Source organism: Danio rerio, chromosome 1, assembly GCF_049306965.1.
Source record: "Danio rerio strain Tuebingen ecotype United States chromosome 1, GRCz12tu, whole genome shotgun sequence".
NCBI lineage: Eukaryota > Metazoa > Chordata > Actinopteri > Cypriniformes > Danionidae > Danio > Danio rerio.
Genome location: NC_133176.1, coordinates 20,859,851 through 20,883,830, shown reverse-complemented (window position 1 = coordinate 20,883,830; position 23,980 = coordinate 20,859,851). Strand labels below are relative to the sequence as shown.

At 35.2% G+C, this 23,980-nt stretch overlaps 1 protein-coding gene across 10 annotated transcripts in view; it reads left to right on the top strand.

Annotated features, from left to right (window-relative positions):
* Positions 1–23,447, top strand: part of rbm47 (RNA binding motif protein 47) — a 49,622-nt gene extending 26,175 nt beyond the window's left edge. For 2 of the 10 annotated variants that reach the window (XM_021475398.3, XM_005168359.6), the window contains 5 exons: positions 7,074–7,797; positions 9,978–10,446; positions 12,392–12,598; positions 15,120–15,310; positions 18,142–23,441. In XM_021475398.3, coding sequence (XP_021331073.2) covers positions 7,105–7,797; positions 9,978–10,446; positions 12,392–12,598; positions 15,120–15,310; positions 18,142–18,387 — 1,806 coding nt within the window. In that variant the 5' untranslated portion in view covers positions 7,074–7,104 and the 3' untranslated portion in view covers positions 18,388–23,441. 10 annotated transcript variants of the gene reach the window in all.
* Positions 23,448–23,980: the final 533 nt, after the last annotated feature.

Genomic DNA, 23,980 nt, shown 5'->3' with positions numbered 1-23,980 from the left:
TATGGTTTAATTATCATCCTTTACATCCTATCATCCTTTACAATAACATTGCTCTAATAGGAGAATAAAAAGTTATATTTTGCTTGTTTTGCTGCGTTATTTAAAAATTTGTGGCAAGGAAATGGTGTGGTCAGAAAAAAATAGGTAAATCCTTAGTGGTATGACCTAAAAAGCCATGTGAAATAAATTTCGTTTCAATGCGAGACTATGAAACCCCAACACATTTTCTCATACTCATTGAGCACACTAAACACACAAAAAACTTAAATTAACATAGAGTCATGTGGACATAATACATATTCTAATTTTCCAGTAATTTTAGGATGCCAAAGTAAAATGTATGCATATAAAATAGATTTTCCCAACAAAAATTGTGGCTAGTGAAAATTGGAAAACTACTAGCCACAGTGGATGCTAATCAAATGTCAAGCCCTGGTTATTAGTAAACTGGCAAGTATGTTGTGCCAAGCTGTATATTCTTCACATTTTATTTATATTGTACTTTTCATTTTATGAGTTGGCACAACCCATATAGTACATAAAATAAAATCCTTTTCTAGTTTAAAAAGTGTAGATGCTGGTTACACTGCCTTATTTTGATCATTTCCTTTAGACAGTAGATACTTTTTTCTTTGAGAACCTTTTTCACAGAACTGTTGCTTGTGTGGAAGTTCCTGATTTTGAGTTTTTCATATAATGCAGGAATTGGAAACAATTTTAGTTCTAGGATCATAATTTGGGGAAACAAATTAGTTCCTATTCAGAACAGGGTCTAATCTGACACAAAAGAAACTACAGTGATGCAAGTGTACATCTGCTGATTGGCTCAATGCAGTCCATACAAACCACTGCTAAAAACATACACATAAACAAATCTAATGTCAGCTGCATTTATCTGCTCTTTATGTCTATTACTTGTGCTTTATAGTGCATCCGGAAAGTTTTCATATCGCTTTACTTTTTCCACATTTATTTATGTTATAGCCTTATTCTAAAATGGATTAAATAAATTTATTTTCTCAAAATTCTACACACAATAGCCTATAATGACAATGTGAAAAAAAGATTTTCTAAAATTGTTGCAAACTTATTACAAATAAAAACCTAAAAATCACATGCACTGTACTGTAAGTATTCACAGCCTTTGCTCAATACTTTGTTGATGAACCTTTGGCAGGAATTACAGCCTCAAGTCTTGGTGGTTCCAAACATCTTCCACTTACGGATGGTGGAGGCCACTGTGCTCATTGGAATTTTCAGAGCAGCAGAAATTTTTCTGTAACCTTCCCCCCAGCCTTGTGCCTAGAGACAATCCTGTCTCGGAGGTCTACAGACAATTTCCTTTGTCTTCATGCTTGGTTTGTGCTTTGACATGCACTGTCAACCCTGGGACCTTATATAAACAGGTGTATGCCTTTTCAATTCATGTCCAATCAACTGAATTTACCACAGGTGAACTCCAATTAAGCTGCTGAAACATCTAAAAAATGATCAGTGGAAACAGAATATACCTGAGCTCAATTTAGAGCTTCACGGCAAAGGTGTTGAATACTTATGTACATGTGATTTTTCAGGTATTTTATTTTTAACACATTTCAAAAACTCTTTTTTCAAATTGTCATTTTGGGGTATTGTGAGTAGAATATTGAGAAAATAAATGAATTTAATCCATTTTGAAATAAGGCTGTAACATAAAAAAATGTGGAAAAAGGGAAGCGCTATGAATACTTTCCGGATACACTGTATTGTGTCGAGCTAATAGTGATTTAGTATATTTTATTGTTTAAGTCATATAAGTTACACATCTACATCCCATCTATATTTTCAACCAGAAAAAGGAAAAGCTAAATTAAAAACACAATTGTGATTGTGCTGTCCTCTATGATCCAGTTGTTAAATAATTTGTTGAGCTTGATTGTCAAGAGGGAAATTAGTTCCTGGGAAACAGGGCTTGATGGCTAGCTCCTATAGCTGAAATGTAGCTACATGTTAACTAACTCTCATTAGAGTATATGCAGAATGTTAGGCTTAAGTTAACCTGCTTGCAAAGTTACACAGTCAGTGGAATGTCTTTTGGTGGGGCATCAAAATAAATTATTTAATAAACTAATTATTAAGTTGAGTCTACTAATACTAATAGCTGCTATAAGTGTTGCAAAATCCTTTTGGTCAACAGAGAGCCATCAAAGTGACGTCAAGATAAGTAACTGCTTTAAAAAACTGAAGCATCTAATGGGTAAGAAGAACAAGAGTGTGTCTATTTTCCTATATCTGAGCAAACCCCAAAATGAAAAGTCTTTCTCTGCAGGCTACAATCTCGTGTGGCGTTTTTAAGATTTTAGTAACGCCTGCGTTCCAGACTTAGTGCAACAACGGGTCACTTGTGAAGTCCCTCATCCTGTTCTGGATGCTCTTGGATGGAGAGCACACGAGACAAGTTTTGTATTGTTTTCATTGCTTTTCTTAGGGAACATGCGTTAACACTGACGTGGTTACACAGATGCCCTCGGGTCTTTTTTGAATCTCGTGCATGAACGGCATGTTTTAGATGAAAATAGCTTGTCTAGTTTTTAACAAGTGATGAACAAATGCCAGATTCCTCTTTTAGAAATGAGACCTTTTATTAATGTTTACATTAAATAAGTGGCAAGAGGAATAGGATACATTGCAAAATATTAAATTGTATGAAGTTTTAGCACATTTTAAGACTAGGTTTGATCAGGTGATTTTGCAGGATTGCAGCTGGAAGGGCATCCACTGCGTAAAACATATGCTTGACAAAGTGGTGGTTCATTCCGCTGTGGGGACCCCTGATTAATAAAGAGACTAACCCGAAAAGAAAATAAATAAATTACACTAAAATTGACACGTTTTACTACTCTTCTTTCTTTTAATAACTTTTTAATTCTTCTTTATTTGTTCAGTATTTGGCAGAGATCCATATTTGTTCTATCTCTTGCCCTCTCTTTCCTCCCAGTTTTTGCTGAATCGTCTTTCATTGTCATCTGCACACTTCCACTGACCCCACTTCCACCAAGACCATCTCAGTTTATTACACACTGACAACCAGTTCATTTAAAGGCAGTACATTTTGTGGAAAAAGTCAGGCTGTCTTCCAGGATATGCTTATTTTTACAGTTAATGTCTATTGTTTGTGTTCTCAGTGTGTGTGTGTGTGTATGTTTTGTAGGTTTTATAAAATTAACCCTTTATTTCTGAGCTATGTCATTTTTTGCTCTGGTGTTGCTACTGTCTCTGTTGCATAAAGTCTTAGTTGATATAGAAATGTTTCATCTATATACAACGTAAAGGTTTTAAAATAGTTAATTACAAGAACCATTTTATGTTCAGCAATTTTAAAGATCCACAGACTTTCTTCCCACCCAGAAGACCTTTAGTGGAATGATCTTTGCATGTAAAAGCTTCTTCATACACTGTAAAACAAAACTTTATGAAATTAAACTATAAAATTAAAGTTCGTAGATGAACTTTATGGTGGCTTGAGAAAGCCTCGTCGGAAAGTTTAAAGTTTAAATAATTGAAGTAGTTTTAGGAAGTTTGAGTTGGCATAAATAGAAAAGTACATGCATGTTAGCATGTTTCTAGTATGGATTGGCATGTTTTTTGCTAGGCGATTGATAGTGGGTTTTGAGTGGTGGCTTAGGTGTTGCCAGGCGGTTGCTATGTGGTTGCTAAGATGTTGTAAGGTGGTTGTTTATGTGTTCTAGGTCATTGCTAGGGTGTTCTGATTGGTTGCTAGGTGGTTGCTAGGATGTTGCTTGGCAGTTGGTAAGGTGTTCTAGGCTATTGTCTAGTATGGATTGGTATGTTGTTAGTATGTCCGATGTAAGTTAATAGCAGTTTTTTTTTTTTTTTTACAATGGAAGTCTATGGGTCAGTTGTTAGGGTGCTGAAAGTGAAAGGTCATCAGTGATTGAAGATTGGTAGTCTAAGTTAAATGAGCCCAACATTAAGTCTGTATGATGGTCTGGTGCAAAGTTATGAGGTCACATTTTGGTCCAATGTTAAGTAAATGGGAAAATTTTCCGGGTCAGTTTTCAGAAAACCGTAAGTCAGGTCAGTTGGAAAAGATATAGCAGCTTAATTCAGTATAATTTGGAGGTTTGGAGTTAGTTTGTTGGTTGTAGTATGAACGGTCTAGGAGGATAAAGTTAATTTTACTCATTTGAAAAGGGTTTTGAACTCAGTGTTAAAGGTAACGAGTTAATTAAACACCTCATTACTCCAACTTAAATGGAGTAAGTTCACAGTACTCATATAGATTAGTTTTTAACTCAAATGGTTTGTAGCAAACAGGTTTCCTTAAACAATTTGAGTTGCCTTAACTTATTGGGTTTTAATGTGCTTAAACTGCTTCATTTGCTCAAATGGATTAAGTTCACAGTACTCATTAGGTTTAGTTTTGAACTTAAATGGTTTGCTGAAATGGTTTGAGTTACCTCAACTTATTGGGTTTACAGTGTGGAACCACCAATGCCAATGAAGTTTCTTTTCTAAAGAGCTTACAGACTCATTAGCATAGATATCTCTTATTGGCTGGTCTGCCTGGTCCTTTTGGCTCGTGATTAGTCGGTCTACGTTTCTTCCTGTTTCAGCCAGGCCTTGAGCCACACATGTTCTGATTTTCAGCATATGTGTGTGTCAGCGTGTGAATGAGGAAGTGTCGTGGATATGTGTGTGTGTGAGAGCTTTGCTTTAGTACTGCTGAGTTGCCTGTTATTCCAGCCTCACAGTCACATGCTCCTTCAGCAAGCCTCTCAACTCATCATGAAAACACCAGGTATTTCAGCATGGTGTGTCTTCTAGTTGCTCATTTGAACGTTTGAACTTTAATTCTGGAGTGAATGACTAATTAATTAATAACTATTACATTTTTTTTGTTGCTTCTTGTCCTGGTAGTTGTGTGTGCATGGATTTTGGTGTCAGTGTGTACTTATGTGAAGTTAGTTGTGTAGATCCAGGTTAAGCTGTGCGTGGGTCAGCATGCTCTGTGTGTGTAACCATGGTTTTATTGCTAAGCAACCTAACTACCTTACCCTGTAAGCGGGCATCAAGGTCCGGCTGACTGATAAATGACTGAATAGAGCCATCTAACAGCAGAGTGGTGTGACTAAATCTGCGCAGTTTCTTCAACGATGTCTTTGTCAAACATTTTGTGGTTTATTTAAATGTGTCTGTTTTCTGCTTATGGAAAATTCTGGTCTAAGGATTTGGAGATTTCTTCCATGCTGAAAAATGTAGATGCGGCTTACTGGGGTTTATTAGGCAGCTTTGTGTGTGGAAGAGGATTTATGTTTTGTGTGTGTGTGTGTGTGTGTTATACAGAGAAAAATAGGACCAACAATTTATTATATTTTATAATTAAATGCATTAATCAGATCTTTTAATGGACCAGGAAAGATTAGATGAGAACGTTTTGTATATGTAATATTTAATAAAATAATAGAAGTTAATGTTTAAAGATACACAAACAGCTAATGCAACTTAAATATAATCAGGAGTGTATTTACCCATTAAGAGAGGTAAGCGGCTGCTTAGGGACCCAGGAAATCTGGGGGCCCCCAATAAATATCTAGAAGTATAAATTATCATATATAAACTATATATGAACAAAGTTAAACAAATACAATTTTAGCATAATTTAATATTATTTAATATACAATCAAATATAATATTATAATAAGATAATGTTATAGAATAGTAATAATATCACAAAATAAAATATCCATCATGGAGCAGTCTAGCAGTAAAATAAATCCCTATTTTAAGCTGTAAATTCATTTAAAAAACCTAATCATTTAAAATGTAAGAATTGCATTAGTTTAAAATGTTGAAAAGAAGATTGAATGATATAAAAATAAAAAGCAATATAAATAAATATTAAATAAAAGTTGAAAGTGAGCAGGACTTGGGCTCTATGGCTGGAATTGCTTAGGGCCACAAAATTACTTATTCCGTCCCTGAATATATTCATTAGCAAGTCTCAAAATCAAAAACTTTTCATTATCTATATATAATGCGATTGTGATTAATATCAATAAAAACAATTAGTTAGTTTCTAACTAATTCATTAACCTATTATTTATTAAATTATTTAGTTTGTTCATTTAATTATTTATTTTTTATCTGATATATGCTGTAGCTATAACATTTGTTAGAAAATAAGTACCAACATCTAAACCGAACTACCTCAATAATAATTAGGGATGTCCAGATCCGATCATGTGATTGAAAATCAGGCCTGATCACGCGATTTCAAACTCGATTAGAATCGGATGTTATCTCCCGATGAGGACTCGAGTATATATGTATAATTCTCATATTTTTTTTAACACATCTATAGTTTTGCGGTGGCACAGAGTTAAACCTCTTTCTTGACTTCACACAGAAACAGCAACGCGTACGGCATGACATCACTTGGAGTATTATAAAGTTGATGATGACAACATTGCCATAGCAAACTGTGACATATGTGAACTTGGGATTGCCTGTCAGGTTTTTAAGTTGAGGTGCTATTTGTTTTTATATTCCATTTTTCTAAAACATTTACTGTTGCACTGAAGTCAAAAAGTGAAAGATTGATGTTATTTATTACCTGATTGTTCAAGCTACCTTAAAGAAGTGCCCTGTTTGTTAACAGAGTTGTTGAATGTTAAAATAAGGTGAATTAAATAAAAAAGAAGGAACATCCTAGATCTGTTTCATAGCTCTGCTTTATTCTTTTTTTTTTATGTATTATTAAAATATCAGATTTCATTATCAGTAGATACTCAAAGAATTCTGATTTGGACTATCCCTAACATTAACCAATAAGCAGAAAATTAGGAATTTATTGAGCTAAAAGATATTGTTAATTGTTTGTTGACAGTGAGAATTGTACCTTTTAAAAAAATGTGACCAATATAATGTGAAGAAAATAACATCTTCATAACATCACTAATACTAACTTTTCAATGTTAGTCATAACATTAAACAATTGTCTTTTTTGTAATTGTTTATGAATTTTATGATAAAGCTCATAGAACATTTTCAAATTTTCCCTCTCTTCTCAGACTCCAGTCCTGATTGGATGCTTATTTCAGAATGACAGCAGAAGACTCCGCCTCTGCCGTTGCTATGAGTAACCCTAGCCCATCCTCCTCCTCCAAATCCTCCTCTGGACATCCGCAGCATCACTGCACCGTCCCAGAGGGAGTAGCTGGAGCCCCTAATGAAGCAGCGCTGGTGTCCCTGATGGAACGGTCCGGGTATGGCATGGTGCAAGAAAACGGACAGCGCAAATACGGCCCACCTCCAGGCTGGCAAGGCACTTCCCCTCCCCGCGGTTGTGAAATATTTGTTGGTAAAATCCCACGTGACGTTTACGAGGATGAGCTGGTGCCAGTATTTGAGAGTGTGGGAAGGATCTACGAGATGCGCCTTATGATGGACTTTGACGGGAAGAACCGTGGTTATGCGTTTGTCATGTACACGCAGAAGCACGAGGCAAAGCGAGCGGTCCGTGAACTCAATAACTTCGAGATCCGTCCTGGGAGATTGCTAGGTGTGTGCTCCAGCGTAGACAACTGCCGCCTCTTCATTGGAGGAATTCCAAAAACCAAGAAACGGGAGGAGATCCTGGAGGAAGTTTCCAAGGTGACAGAAGGGGTGCTGGATGTGATCGTGTACGCCAGCGCTGCGGATAAGATGAAGAATCGTGGCTTTGCTTTCGTAGAGTATGAGTCTCACCGTGCTGCTGCTATGGCCAGAAGAAAGCTTATGCCTGGACGAATTCAGGTTAATCTTAGTTACAATCAAAATCAATGGAATTGTTCACTCCAAAAAGGAAATTTACTTTTGTTTCTTGTCACTGGGGCTTTAAAAGAACCATTTTTTTCTTAGTGTAAAAAAAATATTTTGGTAACACATCACATTAGTAGTAATTGTGGCTTGGTGGCTCGGTGGTTAGCACTGTCGCCTCAAAGAAAGAAGGTCACTGGCTGGAGTCCCGGTTGGGCCAGTTAGCATTTCTATGTAGAGTTTGCATGTTCTCCTCATATTTGCGTGGGTTTCCCCTGGATGCTCTGGTTTCCTCCACAGTCCAAAGTTATGCAGTATAGGTGAATTGAATACACTACATTGGCTGTAGTGTAGGCTGGAAGTGCATCTTTTGCGTAAAACATGTGCTGGAGTAGTTGGCAGTTCATTCTGCTGTGTCGACCTCTGATAAATCAGAGACTAAGCTGAAGGAAAATGAATCAATGAACAAGTAGCAATTCTCACTTTTAACTAGTGGCTTGTTACCTGCATATTATTAAGATATTGATTATTTTTAAGATGCTGTTTATTTTTACTTATAAAGTACATATTTCACATGATCATATTTCAGATTCTCAATCTAATACCTAAACTATACCTAAGTTTTTTCATCGTTAATGGTTTGTTAATATCGAGGATTATAGCTTGAATAAATTGTGAGCAAAATTTTAATAATGGAAAGGAAAATGTGAAGTTGTTAAGATCCACAGATCTTTGTGAACTGTTCTTTATGATGCCATTAATGCTAACTTTTGCTCACTTTTCTTCAGCATATCCTTGCAATTACTTCATAGAATTTCCCATTTTTTTGTTATAAGCACAGGAATCAAACCAGCCAACTATGAAGTAAATCACAACATTACAAACTTTAATTTGAAGCAATCGAGTAGATGAAAATTTGACAAAAAGGTACAAGACTGTGTACTTAATAATAGCTTTAATGAGGAGAAGAACAACAATCCCATGCAGCACTGCAATGGCACAATCCAAATAAAATTATGGATAAGTACTCATTTAAATTTATTGTTTGTATTTATAGAAATATTATAATTCCAGTTTACCTAAAAGTATGCATGAAATAGTGCAGTGTTTTGAGAGTGTTGGGAGGCCAACCGAATTAGGTCTTTTTCCCACTGCTACTCTGATTCTTTGGTTCTATAAAGCACCTTTATTTTTAAGTATGTACTAAGAGAAGGAGACATTTATGTAGAATCACACAGTTATTTTTGTATACAACAAAAGTGATAGCTATTAATCTATGAGGAAGGTAAAGTTTAGTAAGCTACTAATTTTTTTAATTAATTAAAGTTAAAAGTTTAATTATTCTGTAGTTGAGATCAAGATTGGGTCATTCAGATGATTGAACAGATTATTTTTTTCAAGATAACTGATTTCGAGTAATCTTTGTGAAAAAAAAGCTGATGTATTAATTCAAGTTTATTTGTATAGCATTTCTCACAATAATTGTTGTTTCAAAGCAGCTTTACAAAAGTTGCACATTGTTGCACTACAATCAAATTCGGAAAAGTTAAGATTCTTATTAACTATAGCTTTATTAGTTACTAATAACTTAAACTAATTAACTAACAACTATAACAGCTTTTAACAGTTCAAGTTATTTAAACATAATTAACCTGCAGTTATATAGTGTATAGGTGATGTCTGTGTACATGTTTAATGAATTGTATTTTTCTATCAGGTGTAATTAATTACCAATTAAAAATAGGACCGATTTAATTCTGAGTTCTGATTCTAACACACTGTTTGACTCACTGATTCGGTGAATGAGCTGTGGCAATTAACAGCTAGCTGGAGAGAAATATTAGTTTAATGCCTCCAGATTTGCTCTGTTTATCACACGAAACAACTGAATGGCTTGTGAAGACTTGTAATAAAGCTCACAACTCACCCACGAACTTCTATGGTGCTTTAATCATTTATATTTGTGCTTTCGGAAGAAATACTATTGAAAAAATGGCTGTGTGGAGATTTTCTGAACTTTTTTTGGGGGTTTTTCTGGAATAAAAACACCAGAGGGCGTTATAAATGTTAAAATGATTTTCTTTTTTTGAGTGAACTTTTCTTTGTTCCATAACTGAATCTCTACTACTTTAAACCTGTTTGTGAGTGTGTGTTTGTCTTTATGTTCGTTTCTGCAGCTCTGGGGTCACCAGATTGCAGTCGACTGGGCCGAACCTGAGATTGACGTGGACGAGGATGTGATGGAAACAGTGAAGATCCTGTATGTGCGGAACCTGATGATCGAGACCAGCGAGGAGATTCTGCGCCAAACCTTCGGCCAGTTCAACCCTGGCTGTGTGGAGCGTGTTAAAAAAATCCGAGACTACGCCTTTGTTCACTTTGCCAGTCGAGACGATGCTGTGGTTGCAATGGACAACCTGAACGGCACAGAGATCGAAGGTTCCCGTATAGAAGTGACCCTGGCCAAGCCTGTGGATAAAGAGCAATACACCCGCTATCAGAAAGCATCGAAGGGAACAGCAGCTGCCACAACTGTCGAAAGCACCCAACAAAGTTATGTGTATCAGTGTGATCCATACACACTGGCCTATTATGGCTATCCATACAACACACTCATCGGACCCAACCGAGACTACTTCATTAAAGGTTGGAGAACTCATTATCTCTCTTTAATATATCAGATTGAACAAATGTGATTCTTTCTTTAAAAAAATTATATTAATAACCATTTGGCAAATCAGATACATCATGTTTGTATGTGATTTTTGTTGGTGACCTTGTCTGTAATGCTACTGAATATAGGTGGGAGACTAGATTGTTTTCCAACTATCTTTTGCTTAGCATTCGTATTTACTGCACACACATAATCAGACTCGATCTGTACAAAAAAATGAAGGGCATGCATTACAGTTTATGTTATGATATCCTCTTTAACCCAGAGCTTTCAATCTTTTCAAAAAGTGCTTCTCAACTGGTGGCTAAAATATTGCTAAAAACATTTGCCTTGAAAATGTGTTTATATGTCACAGTTCTGACCTTTTGTCTCAGAATTACACCATAAGATTTAGATATTAAGGCAGCAGTGCAGAAACTACACTAATAGTAATAAAAGTCAGATTTGGCAAATATAAACCCACATTGATACATATGATATAAACTCACAGTTCTAAAAAAGTCATTACTGCAAGCTTATACTGTATGGCTCACAATTCTGTCTTTATAACATGCAATTTTTGTGTTTTTCTCTCATACTTGTGAAAAAAAAAATAGAATTCTGAGTAAAGTCTAAATTATGAGAGAGAAAAAAAAATACTTTTTGTGTTTTTATCCAGCGGCAGAAATAAAGAACTATGCAAAGCATAAAAAAAACTCCCTGTAAGGACTTTATAGGTTGTTATGTTATTTTGCGTTGTAATATGTTATTTATTTTGTGGAAATTTGTGACATTGATTACATTTACTTTTCAATGCATATGTATACATGAGTAAATGAGTAAAGTCAGAATTATTAGCCCCCCTTCGAATTTTCCTTTTTTTTAAAATATTTCCCAAATAATGTTTAACAGAGCAAGAACATTTTCACATTATGTCTTATATTTCACAATATAAGTCTTATTTGTTTTATTTTGGCTAGAATAAAAGCAGTTTTTATTTTTTTAATAAACATTTTAAGGTAAAAAAAAAACCTTTAAGCTATATTTTTTCAGTAGTCTACACAAACCATTGTTATACAATAACTTTCCTAAATACCCTATTCTGCCTAATTAACCTAATTAACAATGTCATATTAAGCTGTATTGAAGTGTCTTAAAAATATCTAGTAAAATACTATTTAGTGTCATCATGGCAAAGTTAAAATAAATCTGTTTTCTTAATGATTTGAATAAAGTTTATTTAATAAAGATGAAATAAAAAGGTTCTTTTTAGCTGCTATTTGATGTCAGACATGAAATCCAAGCAAAACCGTTTGAGAATGACTCCTTGAAAAGATGCATCTGAAAACTAGAAGCTCTGCCCTGTTTGTTGCTAATCATATCTTCAGTGTGGCCACTAGATGGCACACAGTTTGCTGAAGAACTGAGATCTCCAAAACGTATGATCCTGAATCTAATGATGGGAACCTGGCATTGTTATATTTCCTAACCCATAATCATCGATTACAAATGCTTGTGGTTTTGGGTTGGGTTTGTAACAACTGAGATCATGCTCCTTTTTCAAATTGACCAACGAGTTGTGATTGCAAATGCTCATCCATTATCTGATTAAATGAAAACTTTATCTTTACTTTTAATTCCAACATTACTCAAACACCACCGCTCCCATCTCAAAGAACAGAAGCAAATTAATAGAGGATTAAGACACATTCACACTGGCAGCAATTTGAATATACTGATGAGTAATACTGCCTAAATACTGCTTTATTTATAGCCACTCCCACATCCTCAATCCTAAAACTATAAAACAGAAAGGTGACACAGAAGCTAATGACTTTTTATGCTCTCAAACAATGAGGTGACTAGTATTTATATATAATTAGGTTGCTCCTTGCGGCACTGTGCCTGAACAGCACGTCCTTTCATTTGTATCTCAAGCAGGTACTGTAAGAGGCCGTGGTCGTGCCGGGGCCAGTAGCAGGGGCCCAGGGCCCCGCGGCTCATACCTTGGTGGCTATTCAGCTGGCCGAGGCATTTACAGCCGCTACCATGAAGGAAAGACCAAATTGCCGGACAAACCTTACGAGATCATGCCTAATCTAGAGTTGGCAGCTGTGAACCCAGTGGGCATCAAGCCTGGCACAAGTCAGTGTGAAAATTAAAGCACATACATACTGAATTTCATTTAGTTGTGCTCTACTCCATTCAGTGGAGGCAGAATATAGAAACTTTGTTTTGGGGGGTAAAATTCTATTTATTACTGACAATTAAACCTCATTATATTTTTAGATTCGGCTTCTACTTAAACATAAAAACACTCAAGGATACTGGAGTTCAGGGCTGGAACTATAAATCAGTGTTTTGTGATTCATGGGTTGATTTTTGGAATGCATCGTGATTCTCTCTCTCGATTCAGAGCCGTTTTTAACAGCAGATTGCGCTTTAGGCTAGTTTTTCATCATACACTAAGTAGATTTATGATTTAAGTTTTAAGTAGGTTTTTCAATGATTGATGTAAACACAGATCACTATGAAGGAACACTCTTGGAATTCACTTTAAATCTTTCATTAAATCTTTCACTTTATAAATGATTGTTCTATGTTCAAGTGGGATGTGTAAGGATTAGCAAAGTGTGGCTGTTTGTAAAGCATATAGTGCCATCTGGTGGTAAAAGCTAAACTCTGAATCGATTCAAGAGAGAACTCGTTCCGAAAATTTCGGAATCTTTTCTCGATTCACAATTCATTGATTTACAGTGCCAATTCTACTGGAGTTAAAATAAAGATATGGATTTCTGTGACTATGCTGCCCCTACTGGCTTGGAGTGGAACACTAACTTGCTTTCTGTTTGATAGCTGATTTAGATTTTTCTTATGTTGCATAAAAGTTGTTTTAATAATATATAGAATGTTCAAACAATTCTCAAAAATTCTCTCAAAAAAATACCCCTACATATAACACATTTATTTGAATAAACTGGTATTAAAGGCACAGTTCACTCAAAAATGAAAAATCTGTCATCAGATGATTGAACTTACAAACTTCTCATGTTTCTTTCTTCTGTTGAACACAAAAGAAAATATTTTGAAGAATGTCAAAAAAGTCTTCTATTTATGTCAATAGCTACCGGTTTCCAACATTCATTAAAGAATTTTCTTTTTTGTACAACAGAAAAAAGAAAATATTCGAGGTTTGGGATCACTTGAGAGCTTATAAATTTAATTTCTGTGCCTCTTTAAACAAAGACACTTTAATAAATCAAGCCAGAGACCTAACTTACAAGTAAAAATACTTTTGAGAGTGTTTGAGACTGTTTGTTTGGGCATTGAGTTCAAAGTTCTTAATGACTTTATTTTCCTACTAATCGGCTGCTCTGTGTCTAAATTAACTGATCTTGCAGAATTCTGCAAACTCCTGACTGGAGTATTCTGACGTCAACTAAAACCTACTGATCCTAAGTCTGAATTAAAATGGGGAATGAAAAGAGTTTTTGTGCATGGAAACAATGTGTGTGAAAGACAATGTGTACGTGGCCGTGTGTGGGTGTGTGTTTTTTGTCACTAATCTTAAGCTGAGTCATACACTTGTTAAATGAGGACAGGTTGTATAAGTCTCAGTCTTTCTCTCTTTTCCTGCATATCCCTTCTGTCATTCTTGCACTTTCTGACTTGTATTTGTCCTTCCTGCATTCCTTATTTTTTTTATTTTGAATTCTATAACCTCACATAGTACACATTTTAGTAATGCACAAAATCAGCTTTTGTGTCCTGTAATATCTATTCACCATTTTTTTTCCTGCACCCCATGATGCTTTTCATGAATTATGGGAGTAACGTCCATTAAACTGTATACTAATTGTTTTAAAAAATGGCTACATTGAGATGCCAGTATTTTCCTCACACAAAAAATGCTGGGTTACACACAATCAATTTGTGTTGGGATAACATGGAGGAATTAAGTTAACCTAATTAGTTTAAGTGGATTGAACATAAACATTAAATTGTCCCAAACACACTCAGGGGTGCGAGAACGATGTAGTGACAAGCCTTAAAACCTGTAGTTTCTCTGTCGCAGATCCATCGTTTGAACCACGTTAGTCATAACGTAAAACATTCATAATGATGCTCTAAATGGGGTGGTAACAACTTCTTTAGAGAATAACCCCATAATTTTTTGTGCAAATTATATTGTTTTACATGCACACGCACACACATAAAAAAAAAAATCCAATATTAGTTTTGGTAAAAACATGCACTCGTTTTTCATATTCAAGAGTTCACACTTAGCTGATGATCTATCAAAAGCTTGTTTGGCATGCTGTCCCGGAAGAGAGCCCCGAGCTCAAGGGATCCTCGAGCCCAGGGCTTCCTCCTGTTCACAGAGCGAGAGGGGAGCCTGAGCTCGGTGGATCTCAGAACTCCCCGGCTGCGGTAGCTAGGGGAACAAGTGAGAAAAAGGGGTTAGACAAGTGCTTGATTGTTGTGAGATTGTGTTGCATATTTTTAGTGCAGACTTGTTATTTAAAACAGTTTACGTTCCTTTGAAAGGAAGTTTTCCAATCCCCATAATTCGAAATGCATTAGTCCCGTGCAGAAAAAAAAGAATGTGGATATAGTCTGTTGATTTTTTGTTTCCATTGTTCTAATTGTATGTGTGTGCGTACAGTGGCTCTTCCAGCACTCGGTGCCCAGTACCCTACTGTGTTTTCCGCTGCTCCAGCAACTAAATTAATGGAGGAAGGGAAGATCCACCCGGTGGAGCACCTGATAAACCCTCTGGCCCTCCAGCATGACCCCACAGCTGCCTCGGCCACCGCAGCGGTCATACCTGCAGTCTCCACACCACCGCCTTTCCAGGTACTGAGATGCACCTGAACAGATGGGACGATTCACAGTTATTATAACACCTAGATAACTCTAACACCATGAGCCTATTTATATGTTCACAGTGAAAGTGAAAATGACACAGTAACAGCCAAAGAAAAACATATTTGATATTTACTGTGCAAGCACGGCATGCATGGGGTGTGAGTGTTTACTTGCACTTCAATATGGCTTTGTTATTGCTATCGTGACTTTAGAGTTGAATTTGGAGTGCAATAGCAAATATTTGGTTTGAAATTAAAGGAAGTAGAATTATATCCCTCAAATTATATCTCTTGATCTGAAATTCTGTTACTGCACTTTCTTCATATTTTGCTCAATTTCGAATTGATGTAACTGGAAAAATATATAAGCTTGATAGAAGCTTTTAAACTTAAACTTTTAAAGTTATACCTGTTCGCAATTACTTTCCGTAATTTGTGTTCTGCTTCCACTAATTTCCTATTTAATTTCCCCTTCATGATTTGAAAGGAGGCCAAATAATAATGAATAATATTAATAATAATAATAATAATAATAATATGTGACTACCTATTTTTAAAAAAAATATAAGTCGTCAGAAGGAAATAAATGTGAAGCTTTTATAAGAAAATATCAGAAATATAATCCCAATACTGATCAAAAATGTATCATGTCTAATCAGAATGGTGTTATTTATCATTTATGTCATATGGGTGATTCTAGAATTGTGGGTAGATTTTGCATCTTTATTTATTTTTTCCTTTTTTATTTAATTATTTTTTTTTAAATAAAGCAGTTTTGGCACTAATTAGATCAACTTATCCCTAAAATAACATTTGTATGTGTATTTATGAAAATTTTGTCTTGAAAATATTATTTTAAAGACTTAATCTTTACCCATTTTTGACTTTTTTTATTATCAAATAATCACATTTAATTTTTGTCTTTTTTGTGTGTGTTATTTAACTATTAGCTTAAAATATCTGTCTTCTGTATTACTTGTAAATTCATTTACTTTATTAAAATATTTGTCATGACATTTTGCGTCTGTCCAGACTGATCTAAAGTACTTTATGTTTTGTCAGTTTAGTGATTAATTTGTATTGATTTAGGGGAGGGGTTTGGTGCCACTTTTCTTTTTTACATAACTTTTTACCAATGTAAAAAGGAGGAGTGGCACCAAACCCCAAACCATCATTGGTGGATAAGCAAATCGTACTAAATTGTTCAAATGAGATTGTACGAATTCATACGAATTAACCACAAAGTCAAAAAGTTACGAATTGCCGTGAGATTGTGTTGGTTTGTCCCTTCTTTATGGCCAACTCTCTAACATTGGTTATAAAAAGGCAGAACATTCTGTAAAGCACTGATATAAAAAGCATGTGTCTTTAAAAGGGATGTCACTTCCTCTAGCGGTAAACTCTGAAAGGAATCGAGGCACATCATTTTCCTTCACTCATTCTGGTGTAAAAAATATTTATGATACACCAATAGTAGATAAGTTATATGTCAACTCGGTTATTATGATATTTAATTGAAATATAATAATGCATAACCAAATTATGCATAAAATGATATTTAGACATGTCATGTGTTATCTAATTTGAAATTAGCAACTTCAGCTAAAGACCAAAATGGATAAAAATTTCAACTTTTAACGTTTGTTGAAGTTACTTTGCATCTACATGTCAACTAATTCTCATTAGATAATAAGTAGACTGTTGGGTTGGGGTTTGAGTTAGAGTAAGTTGACATGTACTTGCAAAGTTTCTTATAGCCAGTTCAATGTCCGTTGAAGGAGTATATCAACTTATACTCAAATGGACCATCAAAATAAAGTATTACCCACTTAGCAGTATGTTAAACAACAAATAGTAACAGTTAGAAACAACAAATAGTATCAGTTTGTTTCAAATTACATATACACAAGAAAAATAAATGGAAAATGCTTGAAATGTTCCCACAATTCTTGACAGAGTCATATATTTCACCTTCACGACAATATGAAAAGGACAGTGTGTAAGGAAATGAGAATCAGTGAAATGTTGCATGCAAAATAGTAATGGGTATCATTTGACTAACTCAGACTTTTGGGTCTCGTTGATCGAGATGAACAAATCTTTGTTTTTGTCATTTCATCCGTTCAGTTTGCCAAAGTTGCTTGCAGACACATATAAAAATCTAACCGAAATGTTGATCACTATACAAACAAGTCATTAGGATGCTATAAGAAAGAGAAAATGATCATTCATTGTTAACCTATTTTTTTTTGTCTGATTATCTCACGTCTTCTGACATGTTTTCAAATTTGAGTTGATCATTCACGTGACACTGACAGTATTATTTAAGCTTAACCAATGCACACAGTCTGAGCTAAAAGGACCTATAATTAGTTACGAGTCTACTGGTTTTTGAGTAGTTGGTTCATCATGTGACAGCATGTATAGAGATGAGGTGAGAGATGGAAGGATCAAATCTTTTTCTGGCTCTAAATGCATTTGATTGGCTTCTGTCTTTTACATGACAAATAAAAGACTCAAACCCGATTGAAGACTCTGAAAAAGTAACGAATCTTCTCCTCCACCTGCACAAATGTGCGAATGAACAAATCATGCCCAGACAGGACTCATTGTTCTCGAGTCACATAAAAGATTCATTCAAAACGAACAAATCGGTCAAGAATGACTCATCACTAATGCAAAAAAGCCTATTTGCAATAGTCTAAAAATGCACAGCTCAGGCAAGAATCACTTTTTATTTGTATAAAAATGTAAACACAACCAAAATCTAAATATTTGTCAACATCACACCAAATTTCCCAATCTCTTTTTATCTCCCAGGGTCGTCCAATAACCCCTGTCTATGCCATGGCTCATAACATCCAGAGGATCCCGGCTGCAGCTGCCAGTCTATATGGAGCCGGATACATGCCTATCGCTGCCCATGCCAACACAGCCACGCTGGCAGCACTGCAGAAGAATGCTGCTGTGGCTGCCGCCTACGGAGGGTACGCTGGGTACATGCCCCAGGCATTCCCTGCAGCCACCTTCCAGATGCCCATTCATGATGTATACCAGACCTACTGACTGAGACACCCGCAGCATCAGTCACAATGACTTACTATTACACGCACCACAGGCCATCAGACATTTACCCCACATCTATGAGGTCTGCTGGTAAGTCGAACCACGCAGAGCGAAACTGACACACTCACAATAAAACTAACACCTTCTGACTCGTGTGAAGCTCCCTGGAAGCCTTTAGATTCCTGCAGAAGTTAAAGCTGGCAGCAGAGACGTAGATGTTCTGCTAAATTTACTCGCATCACCATCAGTCCCCCTGGCCCATGTTTATTAATCCAGACGTATGACCCAGGTCAAAACCACTTTTATTTACTACTGACTAGATAGGTAGACTTCTGCGTGATGTGTTGTGGACTCAAACCCTGCAATGTGACCAGAACTTTACCCATTTTTTACCCTTTAGACCAATGGGAAACAGTCTGTCAGTTCCACATCTTAAAGGAATCGACCAGCTTGCTGATTTTCCAAAGCCATCACACGACTGAATGAATGAACTTTTGTTCTTCTTGTATGTGCGTTTTCATATTTTATCATTCCGCAGAGGTCTGTTTTTAAGTTGATCACCTGTATGGTGGTGGACTGACTCCGAGTGATATGTTCATATGAAGAATTTCAAACCGTAAGACTTGCAGAAGCACATCTACTGGCATATCGCCGTGTTTCCCCCACACACACACACACACACACACACACACTCCAGATGAGAATCGTGAGCCAGAGAGGCACAATCTTAATGTCACTCCTCTGCGTTCACCGCCTGAAGAATACTGAAGGAACGGTGTAGTATTTGTGGACGTATTTAACTCGTCTCTGTGCTGTAGTCCATTTACTTTTGTTTTGTGAAGGAAAACAAAATGAACAAAAAGATACTGCTGAGCAGGAACTTCAACAACCACAGAAGTAGAAGACGTAAAGTGTTTCATGAAAATGCTGTGCTTTGAGTTTATAACATATATATATATATTCTTGTGAAATGTTTTGAAGACGCTGGAATCTTCCGTCCACTGGGTTTCCTGCATGAGAGTTCATCATATGAGCATACTTGCATTTGTTTTTACTCCTTTATTGCTTTTTCCTTTTTATATTAGACTATTTTTTTAAGATTGTGTTCTCTAGTGGGTTTGAAGATTTTTCAGATGCTTTCATCTGAATCATTTTTTTCTTTTTTAAACTGGAAGATAATATAACACTGATATCATTCTCATTCTCATAGGCCAAATAATTGTCCAAGTGAATGCAGAAAAAAAGAGAAAAAGCTTAATTTCACTTAAATATGTTTCGAATAACACTTGTCTCTTGTTAAAAGGATGCCTCACCTAAAATTGAAAGCGCTGCCATCATTTACTTACCAAATAGTCTTCTAACAGTGTGATACTTTTTTTCTTCTATGGAACAAATGAGATTATTTTTCATTTGTTTGGCCAAATTTTAATCTTAATCTGATTACCCAAAGTTACCAGCCTACTTGATTTGCTTAGCCAGAACATTTTGGTTGCCAACACTCTTGATCTAGTACGCAAAATGTTTTTTGTACCAACATTTTTGATTTGGTTTCCAAAAACATTTCGGTTTCCAGCTATTTTGGTTTGATTCCCTAAAATGTTTTGGTTACCAGTAATCTTGAATTGGTTAATTGAAACATTTTGGGGAACAACATTCTTGATCTAGTTACCCAAACGTTTTTAGTACTATCAATCTGGATCTGGTTACCCAAAACATTTTGGTAAACAATATTCTTGATGTGGTTAACCAAAACTTTCTGGTAAGCAACAATATTGATGTGGTTGTTACCTAAAATAATTTTGTTACTTTTTATCTTGATTTGGTTATGCAAACTTGTTTGACATGGTTTTCTCAAAACGTTTAGCTTACCATTGAAAAAAGTGTTTGGGTTGCCAACATTTTGATCTATTTAAACTATGTGATTTACTTGATCTAGTCAAAGTATTTTGGGAAACAGCTTTCTTGATGTAATAACCCAAACGTTTTTGTTACCAACATTCTTGATGTGGTTACCCAAAGCCTTTTGGTTACTCACATTTTTGATTCGATTATAAAAACCTTTTTGATTCACAACATAATTGATTGGTTCACCCAAAATATTTTGGGGGCTAATTTTCTTGATCTAGTTACACAAAATGTTTTACATTTCAACATTCTTGATGTGGTTGCCCCAATTTATTTTATTTTTTTACCAGTGTAATCTGATTACCCAAATCTTTTTAGGTACCAACCTTCTTGATTTGCTTAACCAGAATGTTTTGGTTGCAAGCCACTTGATCTAGTACGCAAAATGTTTTGTGTACCAACATTTTTGATTTGCTTTCCAAAAACATTTCGGTTTCCAGCTATTTCGATTTGATTCCCCAAAATGTTTTGGTTACCAGCATTCTTGAATTGGTTAATTGAAACATTTTGGGAAACAACATTCTTGATCTGGTTACCCAAACGTTTTTGTTACTATCAATCTTGGTCTGGTTACTTAAAACATTTTGGTAAATAATGGTTTTGATGTGGTTAACCAAAACTCTCTGGTAAGCAACATTATTTATGTTGTTGGACACCCAAAAAAAATTGGTTACTAACATTCTTTATTTGGTTATGTAAACTTGGTTGACATGGTTTACTCAAAACCTTTAGCTTACCAGCGTACACGATTTGGTTATAAGAAATGTTTGGTTACTAACATTCTTAATTTGGTTATGCAAACTAGTTTGACATGGTTTACTCAAAGCCTTTTGCTTACCTGCATACATGATTTGGTTATAAGAAATGTTTGGGCTGCCAACATTCTTGATCTATGTAAACAAATGTTTGCGTTTCCAAAAACCTTTTGGTTTCCAGTATTCCTAATTTGGTTTCCCAAAATATTTTGGATACCGCCCTTCTTTATATGGTTAATCAAAGTATTTTGGTAAATTCCAAATGTAGTTACCCAAACGTTTTTGTTACCAACATTCCTGATATGGCTCCCCAAAACATTTTGGTCACGAATATTCTTGATTTGGTCACCTGAAACATTTTGGTTGCCATGTAAATGTTTTACATACCAACATTTTTGATTTGGCTGCCTAAAAATTTCTGATTAATTAAAAAGCACATTCTTGATGTTGTTAACCAAACGTTTTGGCCACTAAAATTCTTGACCTGATTACCCAAAAAATGTTGGTGAGCAACATCCATGAGCTGGTTACTCCCAACTTTCTTGTGAGCCACGTTATTAATTATTGATATCTTCAAAAATTCACAATAGACATGCATTTTAATAAGTGACTTTCAAAAAGTTTTTGAATTTTCATTTCTGAATAAAACATCACATTTAGTATCTTTTAAAAGCACAACTTGGACAAAAAAATGTAGCTAGGTTGAAGATACAGCATTACTCATGATGAGTTGGTTTTGTTCACTGGTTGTTTTAACCAACTATGAGTAGCCTTTACTCTTCCAGTCCACTACTGTGATTCCAGCATCCAGTCCTGTGAAGTCTTAGTTGCATCATTAAGAGACCACAAGCTCCCTCGAATCCATTTTTGTGCCATTAATACAAATTACACCTGAAGTACTGTCCCATTTACCGCTGAACCAATTATGTTCACGTTGTTTATTAACGGTCTTGAGTTGCAAGCCTGGAGTTGCAGGATAAAAATCAGGCTAATGATGCGCTACTCCCTCTTCCCCCTCTTCCTAATTCCTCTTATAGATTCATGCAGTCACATCTGACATTTTTGTACTTTGTTTTCCTCTGCATTTTTGTAGATCACACTCCCTTTGGTTTAGCTACTGTGCGGAATGTGCTAGTAATAATAATGACTGTTCTGAGGTGCACTTAAACATTTTAGGGTGTTAAAAGTTCTTGTGTGTGTGTATATGTATGTGTAAGCAGGCACTTTTGTATTTTTTGGGGTATAAGTACTCCTAGAACTGGATCGAACTGGACCAAACTGAAACCAGGGAGCTCAGAGAACCTGTTAATATCCTCTATGCCTTTTCAATGACTGCTGTATGTCATACCAATGTCCTCCTGAAGACTGCTGTACGTCACCACTATGCCTTCTATAATACTGGTAATGTCACATGTGCCTTTATTCAGACTGCTGTCTGTCGAGTGACCTCTCAAACACTGTTTGTGACACCACAGTGCCTCTTCTGTTCTCTTCTCATTTTTTTCTATGTCTTTTTTTGTGTGTGTATTGCTATACTGTTATATCTATGGGGGCTGTGAGTGTTAGAGTGCTGCTTTCTGTTGTATTATGCTTTCATGTTCTAACAGAGTTGATGTTTTATTAAGTATAGCCTGCTATAGACTGAGTGAAAGTTTTGGGGAAAACTTCATGATATGCAAACAAAGACATAAAGAATGACAATCCATAGTTCACATCAAGTAAGCTAAAGACACATTTTTATCACCATCATCGAAGACAAAGTCTCTCGATTTTGGTCAAGTCTGTGTGTTTTTTGAGAAAAGTGAACAGTGCCCAGTAGTTTTTCTGTCTCTTATCCAGTCCTTCATTATGAGCGAAGCAGTCAGGATATATTTAATATATATATAAATACAGTACGTTGTTTTTGTGTATGAAGTAAGAGGAAATGCTATAATATATTTTGAAAAGATTTTCCATCTCATTATGTGCTTTTAACAACCTTTTTTTGCCAAAGTGTTTAATGTGTGCATGTAAACTAATGCAAATGTGTGGATATATATAAAAGCGGCTATATGTATGTTTCCAGTGTGGAGTCAATATTAGCCCAAACTGACACATCCTTTGGCAAAATGTGCTTTCTTTTGCAATCATTTCATAAACACTACATGTGTAGCGTTTGTTTTATTCCTTTTTAGACTTGTTTCTTGTTACTAAAAACAAATAAACAAGACAAGGTGACCTCGGCTGAGGACATTTAGATAATGTAGATTGTTGTTGCCAAAATATTCTTATCGCTCCCCCTTTTTTAGACCTGTTTAGAATTGTTTTCTATCTCGCATTTTTTTGTTTTTGTTTAAGGCTTTTTGGCATTGTTGTATTTATAGAGGTAGTTTAATAAAGCATTTTCAAAAAGAATAGTAATCTGTTTTTGTCTTTCTTTTATGCCTTCTATCTTGCGCTTCATTCATCAAATTGTTTTGACTAATCTTTTAAATTACTTTTACATGTCATTTTTGCAATTTTGTCGAAAAGATTTTCTAGTTGCTTTTCAATATTCCACTCACATTTATTTTTCTAAATCAATTTTACACTATTAAATAATACATAAAAAATAAATATAATTAATCCACAATTTTTGTTAACTTTTTAGTGTTTCCTAATTTTGAGTGCTGCATTGTAACTGTGTTGGGTTTATTGATATAAATGTCGTAGTTGTAGTATATATTTAGCCTAATGGGAAATTTAAGTGTGATTGGTTATTTTCCTTCTTTCTTTCTTGATCTGACACTGACATTACACAAAATAAATTGTAGATAATAGAAAATTAATAACTGACTTAGCCAACACGAACAATGAAACTATAATTATTGCTATTAATCTAGGGTCGCCACAGCGGAATTAACCGACAACTCAACTTACATATGTTTTATGCAATGGATGACATTCCAGCTACA